The sequence below is a fragment of the Meleagris gallopavo genome, chromosome 4 (genome assembly GCF_905368555.1).
Source record: "Meleagris gallopavo chromosome 4, MGAL_WU_HG_1.1, whole genome shotgun sequence".
NCBI classification, from domain to species: Eukaryota; Metazoa; Chordata; class Aves; order Galliformes; family Phasianidae; genus Meleagris; species Meleagris gallopavo.
The window spans coordinates 50351657-50365973 of record NC_139407.1 but is presented as its reverse complement, the minus strand read 5'-3'; the positions used below and the strand labels follow the sequence as shown (position 1 = coordinate 50365973).

At 38.2% G+C, this 14317-nt stretch overlaps 1 protein-coding gene across 4 annotated transcripts; it reads right to left on the bottom strand.

The window, feature by feature from the left end:
- Positions 1 to 1234: 1234 nt before the first annotated feature.
- LOC104910800 (uncharacterized) lies at positions 1235 to 13799 on the bottom strand. Of its 4 annotated transcripts, XM_085223340.1 has the most exons (5): positions 13533 to 13798; positions 7781 to 8076; positions 7480 to 7678; positions 7044 to 7094; positions 1236 to 6421 (listed from the first exon to the last, which is right to left on the bottom strand). In XM_085223340.1, the coding sequence occupies exons 3-5, from the start codon at positions 7634 to 7636 to the stop codon at positions 5826 to 5828; spliced, it is 804 nt and encodes a 267-aa protein (XP_085079466.1). In that variant the 5' UTR covers positions 7637 to 7678; positions 7781 to 8076; positions 13533 to 13798; the 3' UTR covers positions 1236 to 5825. The 4 variants fall into 4 exon arrangements, with proteins under 4 accessions (XP_010708617.1, XP_085079466.1, XP_019470458.1 ...); XM_019614913.2 differs by lacking the exon at positions 7781 to 8076 and having other exon boundaries at positions 13500 to 13798; XM_019614912.2 differs by lacking the exon at positions 7781 to 8076 and having other exon boundaries at positions 13533 to 13796.
- Between the last annotated feature and the right edge of the window lie 518 nt (positions 13800 to 14317).

Sequence of the window (14317 nt, the reverse complement as noted above, 5' to 3'; positions counted from 1 at the left end):
AGTTTCTGAATAACTGGACAGAATCAAGAATTATGACAAAAAAAACACAATCAACATAAAGAGATCAGAAACAGAAAATGGTTTTCAGTTGCCCCATTCCTGGAGGTGTTTAAGTCCAGGCTGGATGGGACGCTGGACAATCTAATTTACTACTTCATCTAGCAGCTGGCAACCCTGCTCGTGGCGGAGTGGTGGGAACTTGATGATCCTTGAGGTCCCTTCCAACCCAAGCCACTGAAGAAGACTCATGAAATTCACTGTAACAAAACTCAAAGTGAGACGAAACCCTCCAGGCCTCATTGTCAGTTTATTATTAGTATTTCTTCTGACTTCAATCTTCTTATGTCTTAACTTCTTACATTTGTGTAAATAAATACTGTCTACACTAATAAATTTTCATCTATTCAGTAACATCATTTTTTATCTCTCAATAGACTTCTCAGAAGTCATTTAAAATAAATTAGCCACAAAACATGAACATACTGGCAGTTAGTATTCCCTTTCTTCTTTCTAAAGTCTTTCACTTAGAAAGGTGGTAGAAAATTTTAGATAGGCCCTTCTGTGACCTATCCAGAGCCACATACATCTCAGATCTGATGCACAGGATATACATTACTCATACTGACATTCAAAATCACACCATTGGTGTCCCATAAGATTAAATAAAATATAAGAAATTCAAAATGTAGTTTATGTAGTTTAGCATCTAGTCAATAATACAGGAAAGAGGGATATTTACTCACAGTATTTGAAGCAAAATTTGCCTTAATGTTAACAGGAGATAAGCTTGTACACCAAAAGGCAGTACGAGTTAAAGCTACTTAATTTAATAAATTAAGCATTTTGTCTTTTATTATCTAGGAATAATCAAAAGCGATAACTGCATTTTTATATGGAAGGAAGAAATTCAAGAAATAAGGCTCACTGAGCAAGAATTCCTCACAGATTCTTTTTCTGGAATAAGCTCATTTGGAAGAACAAATTATTACAATGTACACATGTGGAAGTAGTAACTCTCTAACAGTTGTGAAAGAAGACTTAACAAATCAGATGAAATACTTTTAAAGGAAGAAAGTAGTACAATTTTTAACGCCTGAAGACTGCAAGAGTCACGCCCTTTTGCATTTTTTATCTTTTTCCCCTGTATTTCAAAATAAATTTGAACACCAGGCAAGGCTCACAAAACATTGCTTTTATTTGTTTCTGTCAAAAACTTGCATTGATTAAAAGAAACCTAAACCTGATGAAATCAATACTCTTCCATGAAACAGACTTTTTATTCTCTTGGTAAGACTATAAGAAAAGGAATTCAAATAAACTCAAAAGAAACCAAAAATTACATTTAGCAGAAGTTGCTAAAACATAAACACTAGTATCTGAAAACATCAGAAATACCTTCTGTACATACAGTAAAAACTGATGTTTGCTTGACTGTATTAGTGAGTATTCAGTTTGTTCTTGCCTATTTATAAAGTACTCTTCAGCTTCAGGCACTGAACATTCTCCAAATTCTTCCAAAATTTAGAATTGTGTCCTTTTCCATATTTTTAATCCTCCATCCTGAGAGACATTGTACTCCACACATGCATTCTGTGGCATGTAAAGATAATTACAGTAACAAAAGAAAAAGCCTGCTAGGAGAGGTGTGTTGCCCTACTGGGCGCTACTAGAATAACGAAGCTCAGAAACAAACATTTTGGAGGAACACATTGGGTGTAATAACTTGACTGCTAGGAGACACCTTCTTGGGACCATAGGGGAGAAGGAGTGTGGCACTCCTAAAAAAATGTCTCTTTACTGTCTCTAACTGCACTCAGAAATGTCCAGAACAACATGCATTTGTCATCCACCATTCTGGAGTAGCAGCCCTAAAAGAGTCTATCGTAAAGCGTGGTTGCACTTTGCACTTTCTACAAGCACATGAAGAAAAGCCATTTTTGGTAACAGTAGCTCCATTGTTAATAGCATCATCTTTAGTTAATTTCTAGTCTGAAATTAATTTTTCTCTCCTGCAGAGTTTGTTTTCAGGTTTTAAGAGCCTAATCTTGAGGACTGAATCACATTTACGACCTTACCCCAGAAACTGACACCATGTTATTAGAAGGCAAATAACTAGAAAATTATCTGGATGATAGAAATGAACATTTTGGCTCTTTTCTTTTCGAACAAAAAAATTATCTCAGTGACCAAATATAGATAAGATCACCCACACTAACAATATGAGTTCAGACACTCCAGCGATTTCCTCAAAAAAAAACCCAAAACCTGTTGACACCTCAGTTAGCAGGTCATCCAGTTGAGATGGGAAGAAATAAAGGTTAACCTTCTGCTATATATGAGCAGATTGATGTACAATGAGTGAAGCCTCCCTTTTTTCCCCCATGCACCATTGCTTAAATTTATAAAAATCATGACTCTGAAGTGAGATAAGTTTAGTACTTGAATACCAAATGAATTTGTACGGAAATCTATCAAATAAATAGCTGGTTTATTAGATATTAGTTTAAAACTGATATTTTCCAACGTTTACCATTTACTATCAAAAGGAAACTTATTATCCTAATTGCTCTTTCTAAAGAAATACTTGAGCACTCCTCAAACTCTCCACATAGTCTAAGTTAATTGATAAATTGTCAGCAGTATATATAAGAACTAATTAAATTATTAATTAAATAACTGTTGCACATGCATTTTCTATTGTTCAGAGTACAAGAAACTGCTCACGTTCTCCAGACAATAGGAACATATGTATTATTCCTGCTTCCAGATCTGGAATGTATCTAGTTCCAGGAGAATATACTAGTTCTATAGCAATATGCTAAAATTTTCACCCCTTTGAGGGTCTGGATATAGGCATTTAGACTTTTCAGATTTATCACTCTTCCAGATGCTTTATCTACTGGTCCAAATCAACCAGGACTTCTCTTCATCTCTGTGCTGCAAGTTAAGCTTAACAGATCACTCAAAAATCAAAGTTAATTGTTTCAAGAACAAAAAGAAAGACCACAAATACTAGCTGTTTAACTACCAATGTTCTAGAACAGCCACAAAGACCTGCATTTATCTACTCCAACAATGTTGTTATCTGATGTAAAATTTCATATCTGAAATGTCAGTTAAGCATGAGGGAGATGTGGGAAAACTAAGGAAGGATTTCAGAGTGGAAAAGAAACAATAAAATGCACCTTATTGGGATCTGTTACAAAAATTAGGGACATGGAGACAGATAGGCACTAAACCACAGAATCACACAATCATAAGAGTTAGAGAGGATTTTGGGAGATCATGCTAAAGCATTTTCCCTAAAGTAGGCTGCACAGGGAAGTGCTCAGGGTTTTGAATGTGTCCAGAGGAGGAAACTCCACAACCTCAATAGGTAGCCTGTCCCAGTGCTCTGTCAATCTCAAAGCATTTTCTTATGTTCTGATGAAACTTTTTCTTCCAGTTTGTATCCATTGCCCCCTTTTACAGCCTTGCTCTATCCTTCTGACACCCACCCCAACTTGTAATTATTTCTTAAGGGGTCACTCTCATTAAATGTTTAAATTTATTGTTTGATCCAAAACTCATTAAAGTAAGACAGAAAACTGATATCCAATGTGCAATTTAACAGTTGCAGTATGCAGAGTGCAGTCATTGTCATTGGTATCAAAAGTTCATGCTTGGCTGAGAAATACAGATGTTGGTAGGTGCTCATGTATAAGAGCATATGCTTTTGCTCACCGATACAACTGTCAAGTATCATCAATCCATCACAAACAAGGGTTGTAATACTTAGCCTTTAATGAGTTTCAAGTTAATGATGCTTATGTATTGTCCAAATACAATATACAGACTTATGTAGTCACTCTAATAAAGATTAAAGTCCCAAAACATCAAGATTCTATTCACTGTAAAGAAGTTTAAAAAAAAAACAAAAACAGAAGTAGTCAGTTGTCAAAGCACACAGCTGAAGCTTCATCTCATAGTAAAAATTTTTCACATAATTCATATTTATTATTCTAACAAATAACGTTCATTTAAAGGAGCAAGAAATTTTTTTTTTTTTTTGCATGTACTGTCAATCTCTGCCAATAATCTTGATCAGAACACAACACATCAGCTAGAAGATTAAGTGAACTCAGGCTTCTAAAAATGTGCATAAAGTGACTGTTGGATCAGAGATAACATTATATGGGGGTTGGACTCAATTAGCTTTAGAGGTTCCTTCCACCTCTTCTGTGATTCTGTAATAGATATCTGAGATACCCATGATACCTTAGAAATATTTTTAAAATATCAAGATTTTCTGATTCTGAAAACTTTTGCCAGACACTTTGGATGGCAGGTTCTGTGAAAGGCGGTAAAGACAAGTACAACTTCAATATATTTTACATTTATTAATATATAAAAATAGTCTTCTGGCATTATTACTGCTAATTATGTCCACAGCAAAGTTAACACAGCCCTTAAGCAAGGTGAACTTGCATCAAGAAAGCAGGCTATAATAATAGCTGCTTCTCCAGCCTGCTTCGTTGCCTCATAGTCTCTCTCAATCTTTTTGTCTCAGTGAACACTGATGAAACTTTTTTAGGGAAGGAACTGTCACATACATCAACACTCTGATATCTGTGGGCCCATAAGATGGGGTCCAGCTTTAGCAGAGACTACTTGGTGGCAGTTGAGAGGGGACAGAGAGAACGCAACAGTCATTTCAATTATTAGTAACTGCCAAATTTTACATTAGATGTGTAACTGCATAATAAAAGTCCTCTTTTTATTTTTGGTTTGAGTATCCCGATGATTTCCATGACAGTAGAGACACTGGTCTGACATGTCTGTCTTTAAGTCCAATTCTTATGTGATTCCTTTCTCCTCTAGATATTAGGCAAGCTGGAAATTAAAGATTTCTAGAAGATGACTCCTAACACCAGCATCAAAGATGCTCTGCTGATGCCAAGGACTTACAGAGATCTGTAAGCACTGGGAGGGAAAAAATGGTTTGTTTTGATGTTTGATCAGATGCTGATGCCTTCAGAAACCCTGGATGATTACACAAGGCTAATGTTCAGAAATGCCTTTGCAAGTTCACAATCCAAAATCCATTAGAAGGTGAAAAACTTCTAAAGCGCAGTTTTAGAATATTTTCCTTTTAAAAGCCAATGAAAGAGACATCTAGGCTTTCAGAACATTGCTCTTTAAATTACTCAACACATCTGTCTGCAGCAACTTCAATATCCAGGCACATTAGTTCACATTCTACAATGAGAAACTTAAGGTAAGTTAACATTTAAAACAAGTCATAAAGGCATAGATAAAGTAATTAGCACACGGTCATCCTGCAGCTGAATTCATTTACTGTACCAATATAAGTACCTAGTTCTCATCTTTGTCAGTAACGTGTTTTATTTCTCTCTCAAATACCATCTTTAAAATAAATTCAAACTCCTGTTTCCATCTTAACAGAAACTTACATGTTAGAAATTCATTCATTCTTCAGCCACTGGCCTCTCTTAGCAATTAGCTGATCTTCCAGCCACACTCTTTGTATTAGAGATGACTTACCAGAATTCAAGAAGCATTTAAACAGTGCTCTCAGAAATATGATTTGAATTTTGGGTAGTCCTGTGTGAAGCCAGGAGTTGGACTCAAAGATCTTGTGCGTCTCTTCCAGCTGGGGATATTTATGATTTTACCTATTTCTTTGCTTTGCCAATCTTAGACAATACCTGCACACAACTTTATGTTAGATCAGGTGAAAAAAAAAAAAAAAAAAAAAAGTAGACAGGTTGGTGCTTCTTTCTTATTCATGTAGCTCCAGCTTAATGAGACTCAAAGGATCACATTCACATGTGAGCATGAGTTATCAGCTCAGAAGCACGGTAGAAACACTGATTACACTGTGAGCACATATAGGGCCTCTTCTCTCTTTTGTGAGTCTTTTGATGGATAATGAGGCTAGATCTGCAAGTAAAATGATCACCACAATCTGAACACTCTAATAATATTTTCTGCCTCTGGTGCATCTTTTGGTGCTGAATTAAAGCTGAGTTGAAGTTGAAGACCCTCTTACACTGTGTGCATTTGTGAAGTGTTTTTGCAGTCTGGGTACACAGATGATTGAAGAGGCTTGAGCTGCGGCTGAAACATCTCTTACACACAGTGCACTCATAAGAACTCTGTCCTGGTGAAGGTCTCGCTGAGATTACATTGTCTTGGAAGTTTCCCACATTACAGCATCTCTTCTTGGATACCGCTATCTGTTTCTCCTCAAAGGCTGTTTGCAAACTGGCATTTCGAGACTTTTCATCCTTCTGACAACCTAGGTCATTGTTCTGGAAGATGTTTTCTCTTTGACTTCCTGATGACACCTTGCGCTTTTCTGCATGTACCATTCCCTCCTGTTCACGATTCTCCCCTTCTTTACCAAGTTTATCAGCCACTGAAGATTAAAAAAACAAAACAGAACAAAAAAGCCACTTTGCTACTGTCTACAAATAGCAGATATTACTCCTTGCCACCTGCAATTTGTAGCTAAGAATTCTAAGCAGAGTAGTATAAAAATATGAAATAAATAAAATGTAATAAAAAAGTAAGTTTTAACACTTTAGTGATAGTGAATCATTTACCCTCAGCTTTCAGAATTTACAATTGCAGTGGAAAAAATTTAAATATACTTACGTATATAAAATCCTAAACTGAATCCAAGCTGTACAAGTAAGACCACAAGTTTCATTGTGTTCAATATTACAAAAGGGGTAAAATTACAAAAGAAATCCATTGTGCATGATGTTTTCAAAGGCACTGATGCTATTTTCTATTGTAAAAGAAAAAACAGCAATCTTACCAATCTTTAAAAGACACAAGAGGACATTGTAACCATTAATTTGACCTCTTGCAATTGAGAGGCTTAGAAGGTTGAATTGAACTCAAATAAACATGCTCTGTTTCAAATAATAATTAAAAATTCAGCACATGGATTACTTAGTATACCTATATATCTGAGATATGTAGCAAACCAGACAGCTTTCCATATTCTATTCTATAAAAATAATGTGACTTACAACCATCACGTCTGTTCCTTGAAAAGTCTTGACAATCTTGCTTGGTAATGCCTTAGGACAAACACAAGGAAGTGGATTTTACCCAGTTATGTATGCAAATCCCCAGATTAATGCATTAATGCAGATTAATCTTTTATCCTTGTTTAAATCAAAAGCCTCTTGCTTTAAAGACGAAGATGGAAATCTGTCTCCATAATTTCTATTTTCATGTTCTTTTTTAGTAAGGTGCCAGATGTGAAGTGGATTTTCTGGTATGAACACCTGAACCAAGGTTATTAGAACTGCCAGACTCAGAAATGTTAAAGATGAGACAACTGACGAGGCCATATTATTGCTAAATCCTGCACCTGAAGGATTTCTGGCCAATCCTCAACATTTTTTTCCCTGTTCTCCTGTATAAAAATCTACATACTGCCACATCTTATGTGCTTATTACCTAGCTCCTTAAGGTGGTCTTCTGTAACAACTTTTAGCAGATAGTATTTGATCTTTGATTCTTTACTTTCTTCTTCCTCTTTCTGGGATGGTTCTTCAGGCTGTGGCCAGTTAAGTTGAAAGCTAGAAGACTCACGTAATTTCACAGGATCTACCATCTTTCACACAAGTCACTCTTCAATCTTGAAATGTTCTGTAACCTGGAAATGAATCAAACACATCACTGTAGAAGTAAGACCTTCAAATCAGAAGAAGTCAGAACAGGCAGAACATTGTTTCATCCCAACACAAGGAATACATACTGCTTGATTCTATGTAGCATTTCTTCAACTGAATCAACACTAGAAAATATGTCTTTTCTCAGTCTGCTGAATCAAATTTGAATTCAGTTTTTAGATTTTGATTCCAGTTCAATAGTAATGCTAAATAGTCTTAGAGAGTCTATGTAAAGGTTTCTCAGCCATTCCTTCCCTTCTCTGTCACCTTCATCCACATGTACTCTTGGGCGAAACATATTGAGATTTTATTTCCAAATACTTCAAAGTTCCAGTGGAAGTTACTTTTTAAAGTGTCCTTTGTCTTTTTGTGCCTTCAAATTCTGCTTGTATAAAGGAGAAAACAATCCTTTTAGAATGACATTGAACTAAATGCACGAATAGTCACAAACAGTGTAATATGACATAAATAAATCCACAGATGATGGGTTAGTTATCTATCTTGGAAATTTTAGGGGAAAAAAAGAGCTTCATTTCTATTTTTTAATCATTTGTTTCTTCAGTGGAAGAAGTAGAATAAGTCACATTATATTTAAATTTTCATCAAAGTACACTTGGTAGATTTTAATTACCTAATTTCCTACTTTGTGGCTTTATGCAAGAACCTCAAGCCTTTCTATTTTTCCATGGGACTTTTTCCACATTTCAGCATAATTCATGGCATGCTCAGAACCTCCAAGTTCCCATCTGGCACAAAAGAGGTCCTCTTGTAGGTATTAAGTTGCCCTACTTTACTTTGTATAACATGGGATCCTGATACATCCACGGCTCATTGAATTTTCAGACTCTAAAGCTCTAAGCTGTCCACATGAAAAGATGATTGCACTTTGGGAAAAGCTAAGACGGCAAATCTTTAAAGACTATAGACAAATTGTTATCATAGGAAGATGGGAGTCACAAAGGCATAACAGCTCCAGTTTCCTTCTACCTAGATGGAAATGTTAAGTCAGATCAGTTGCTTATTTGCAGCTACCTGGACGACTTTCCCAGACCCAGCTCTTACAGCAAGATACGAAGGAACTGTTACAAGATATTCATGCTCATAATTTGCTCCTATTCTGTGTCTCCAATTTCATCTTATAATTCCAATCATCTATAAGGCTCAAAGGTACCCTTAGCCTCCAAGCAGTATAATTTTCCGAACAGCTAGTACTGCTTCTCCATGCTGATACTTATCTCTTGGAGGACAGCTATTTTGACTCTGCCATTATCTCCCCCATCTTCCAGTGTTACTACACACCTCTCGACCATTTCTGGTGAAAAGTAGATTACTGTAGGTGACCAGTACGTTACACGCCCATTCAAAGTCAGACAATGAATCTTCACAGCTTAAGCTGTGGCAGCTAAAAATTTTCCTAGTCTGAGAAAAAAGGAAAGCGCAAGGTATGAAAAACCCGCTGGCACCAAGAATCTTGACATTTTGCCGTGCCAGCAAAGAATGATGAACTACTCCACTGACATGGATCCTACTTTCCTCATGAATTAATGACTTTGTCTTACCAACCCACAAGATTTACAAGTTTATGTCAGTCTCTTCACAAATTTCAGAGCTAATCCTGTCTGTTCCTCATGACACATACATTGCTCCAAAAATAATGCCTCTGATTTGTTTCCATAGAAAGTACAAAGACATAAAGAGCACAGTAACTCTATTTGATAAAGCAAATTCTCAGCTACAAAACACTACTGTTAACACAGTCACCATCATCAGCTATACATTCTCACTAGCAATATACAGGAGCCTAAATGCAAAGTTCACAAAAATCTTGAGCAGCAGAGGTGACCCATTGTTTCACAGCTGCTATGACAGCATCATTGTTGAGATGCACCCTCCACCTCACTGTGCTCATATCCACCATCTGATCTCCATAAACATTAAGCAAGAGTCAGTGAACATCAATGGGTGCCATTTTTTTCCACACTGAGAAATTCAACCACACACATGCTTCACATGCATTTCCATGTCAGACACCATTTTACCAGATTGCCCTTCCACTGCCATCTATCACCCAGCAACAACACGTAATGGAATACTATCAGGAAGGTTCAACCTCTAGTGCCACACTACCAACATCCACCTCTGATGAGGTGGAGCCAACATAATAAAATACATTACTTTTGGAGCACCCTTCATACTATATTAAATCATAAAATAAGTGACATTCCAGTAATGGCATCTAGTTCTAAACAATTGTCTGTGTCTTGTAGGCAGTCTTTTTCTCCCCTACATCAAATTTGTGCAAAAAATTCCTAAGCCTTAGTAATTTATATCTGGTGAAAGCTAATCAAATCTACTTTCACAACTTAAGAGTCTGCAGAAACATGAAAAAATATGGGTGGAATGGCCAGGGCAAGAAAGCATACATACAACTGAGAAATGTCACCTGACTGGATCACAATAAATAAATAAATAAATAAATAAATATTTACATGAGATCTTACTCTTATTTTCCACAAGATCAAAAAAAGTCAGAAATAACAAGAACGCTTCCATACAAGGCTCTGAAACAGAGATCATAAGATTTCAATAAAAATTGGTTATCTAGAATTTCTGGCTTCTTCGGATGCAATCTAAACATAATGAATGCGATAATTAACATTTCTGCACTTTACAAAGCACCATTTAAAAGTCACATTGCATGACTTCTCATGTAAAAAGCTGTAAAACATACAGTCGTTAAAACTCATTCAATATTCAGAGCATTTCTAAAAGCAATTATCTATGGAATTCCAAAAATATATTTTCACTTTTTAAAATTAAAATTTAGCCCTGATTATTTCAGACAGAAGCTTTCAAATGGAATCTAATTACATACTGATAGAAAAGGACAATACATAAGCAAAATAAAAAATATAATTTTATTATCTCACCACTGATAATCCAAGTTTAAGGTGTTGGGACACCCCTTTCATGAACCCTGAGAGGTGCAATGCTGTTTACATACGTCAGGATAGAGGAAACATAAATGTAAATTGCAATAATATTTAAAAGGTGTATTTTTCCCTGTTATTTATAATTTGTGCTTGCAAAAAGTGCTTTTCCCTCTGTAACAGCTAGAAATCTACTCATACCAAATTGTCACAGAAAGTGAGATGGTGGATCTTGGTCTCAGCCAGAATGGTAGTTCTTAGGAGCTCAACTTTAGAAGATACATAAGAAGTGTCAGACAGTAAATGCTGTCACCTGCACTATCTATAGACTCCTCTATTACCAACTGCAAGCTGTATTTAGAAATACAGCTCTATGCTGTCTCAGTCTTTAAAAGGAAAACAGGCTAAGTAAACTACTCCAAGAGCAATCTTAAGATAAATGCATGAGAGTTCTGTAGTGGAAAGAAGAATGCAAAGATGAACTGGCAGAACGGAAACAGAAGAACTTGCAAGTTTCAAAATAATTAATAAGGAGGGCCTTTCAATCTGATTTTACCATTTATTTATTGTCTTTTTCTAAACTGTGTTAACTTACATACACTATATGTCCTTGTAATAATTTGACTTACAGTAAATTTTAAGTACCATAGCTTTAAAACTACATCTTTTAAAACAAGCAGAGATCAGTGCAATCTATTATGTAGATGAGAGCCCGGATTCCCAGACTCTGGCTGCAATCTGGGAAGAGGGGGCCAAGACGGGGTGCATAGGGATGCGGCCCAGTGAGAGAGCATGGGACTCTCTCTAGCTGGGCTCGAGCAACCTCCTCCACGAGGAGCTCCAGCTCCTCAACCCGGGGGCAGCGTGACTGAAGAGACTGCTCTGAATCTCCTCTCCATGTGTTAAGAGCTGGGGCCGCCAGGTGAGGGCGATATCTTATGGAAACTGGTGTTCCTGCTAATGGGGTAGGAAGATGAGTCAACTCTACTGGCCTGGGTGGAGCTATCTCCTGTCAACAAAGCAGTGGCAGAGGGCCAGATTTATGCTCTTGACCAGGTGGGATTGAGTCATGCGTGCCTAAAGGCAATTTAACAGGGCTTGTGTTAATTAGGGGGGACTGGGAGCAATATTCGATTCAGAGACTACGTTGCTCTCCCGGCTTTACTGAAACGACATCGTCCTTGGAACATCAGGCTGTGAGGCCCCCACCCCAGGCGCCATTCAGTCGTTACAGCCCCCGGGCTTTGGGTGCAAGTTGCTTAGCTCCCTTCTTTGTTCAAGACCGCTGCAAGATAAATACGTTGATTAAATAACATTCTTGCTTAAACTGTAGTTCTCTGCTGCTTTACGGTCATCCCGTGTTTGACACAGGAAGGCTGATGACTACAGTGCCTGGCGGGGAGCTGGGCGCATCGCCTGCCGCTTCGGGAGAGGTTCGCAGTGCCAGTGAGAGCTGCTATGTCCCCCTCCAGGTTACGGCTGAAGCAGAGTTCCTACGACTGGAAACACAGTTCAGATACTAAGCGCCATAGGGTGGCTGTAAGGGGAATGCAGGAGGCGCTGAGCAGCCCTGCATGTTACCACACCAAGGAATAATTCTACAAACTGCTCGGTTGCTTAACACTTTCATCACGTTTTCAATTTTGCTACGATTCTCTCTTAGAAGGACCTGTTCTGTGTCCCAGATAGAAAATATAAGATCATGACAGGCGTTTCAAAAGAATACGAAGAGCTAATTATAAATCCACTGCGAACTCTGAGTCCAGGATATTTCAAGAATTTTCTCTCGTTGCAGCATGTTGCTGCATTGCCTCTCCAGTTCTCCCTCTCCCCATGCACTTTGGGAAAGCAGATCTGAAATAATCCAAAGCCAAAGCCAAAGCCAAAAAAAAAAAAAAAAAAAAAAAAAAAAGTTCGATTTTAAGCAGTGGGTCAACCCGATCTTGACGTCCCAGCCCAGCTGCTGAAGCACGCACCGCAGTTCCCTCGGACACAGGAGGGCAGGAGCTCCTCGCTTCCACCCGGGTAGGATGAGCAGCTTGCTCCTCGTCAGCCTGCAGCATTCTGCCAACCAGCAGGAAAATCGATGAGGCAGGCTTATCTGAAGACCGAGATTACTTCCTCCAAATAGGATGAAGCACTTAATACTTGAGGGTCTGATGAGGAGTGGTGATAGCTGAGTCTGCAGCTAGAACGCAAAATCCATTTCTAAGCCTAGTCAACCTACTCAGGCCCCGGCTCCTCTCTGTTCAGCAGCTGCCTGGACAAAGCTTTTCTTTCTCACTTCATTAGAGATTTCACCTCAGTAAGAGAGAATCAAATCCAGGCCTTGATAACAAACATTCCTTCTCCCCCCCCCCCCCCCCAGTCCAGGTAAAACAGTCAAGTGTTACTTAAGCTAGAAAAATTCTAGCGTTTTTTTGTCCTGAAACTCAGCGCAGCTGAACATTCAGTGCCCCCTATTGCAGGTTTTTCTCTACAGCAGGTAAAGCTGAGGGATTGTTGTATATGGCAATCTGCACACAAAATTTTCCTAGAAGATCTCTTAACTCTGATAGAAAAACTACAAATGGAAAGGAAAAGAGAGAGAAACAGCTTCCATGGACAGAGCATACTCAAATAAACAAACGCAGCATTTACGAAAAACATCGCAAAATCTGTAACATCATCGCTTAGAGTTCTATTCGCACATCCTCAAAACGTTAACGAATCCCCACATCTTGTGCTGCATTTGGGAAAGAAACCGTGGTAGCGTTAACTCTTCAAATGTTGCTGCAAACAAATTACATACACGTATACATATATATCAGTTAAAGAAATTCTGAGATCTGAGTGTTGATATTGACAAAGGTCAGTTTTAGACTTCAAGTCAAACCTTATTGAATCCGTCCACTCCGACGACACTTACTGTTGGCGATCAGTTCTCACCCTCGGCTGAACACCAGCACCACGAGCACCGACCTTTGCGCTCCCCGTCGCTGCTGAAGCACAGGCAAAGAAAGAACCGCAAAGGCCTTCCTGCTCCGCTTCTCCACTCCCCCAGTTTAGGCTTTACTTTTAAGCTCCGGATCCTCTCCTGCCCCGCCCAGGTTCCGTTTGAGTCCTTTGTCTCACCGGTCTTCTTCCTGCATATCACTGCTGGCAGCCCCTGGGGCTCGCATTGTTCTGGCCTGGCGATCCGGGCTACCTGAACACTCGCCTGCGGTGGCCGCATTGCTGGCATGCCTGTGCTCAGCTGGCTGTGCCACCGCAGTGTCACCGAGAGCTTGCTCATTGCTTACACTGGTGTAGAAGGTTTGTATTTAGGTTAAAAGCAAACTAGTATACTCAACACATTTTTAATAAGGAGATGTTACTGGCTCTGTCTTGGCTGCTGTGCATACCCTCCTGCAGTTTATGTAACTTTCTGTTAATATTTTTACTATTAATTAACACGAAACACTGAATGTATGTATTTGTTAACACTTCATACAAGTGGTTGCCTCATACGTATAGAAAAAAGCAAATGTGCTACTACAAATTGTAGGATAAATAGTCCTGGAGTCAATACATCACATTACATCTTATATTCTGAAACATCAAGAGTAGTCTTGTGATCCTCTTCTGTGTGAAGAAAGTAGAAAAATTAAAATAATATTGGTTTACAGTGGTAACGTTGCTTCTAAACTAGCAGCAGGAAGTAGCAATCGCTTC

Excerpts from the sequence above, each read along its gene's own strand:
- LOC104910800 (XM_019614913.2), bottom strand. The coding sequence starts at position 7,636 with ATGGTAGATCCTGTGAAATTACGTGAGTCTTCTAGCTTTCAACTTAAC. Across the intron at positions 7,095-7,479 it reads AGACCACCTTAAGGAGCTAG|GCATTACCAAGCAAGATTGT; the intron begins GTAATAAGCACA and ends GTTTGTCCTAAG. Across the intron at positions 6,422-7,043 it reads AAGGAACAGACGTGATGGTT|TGGCTGATAAACTTGGTAAA; the intron begins GTAAGTCACATT and ends TTTAATCTTCAG.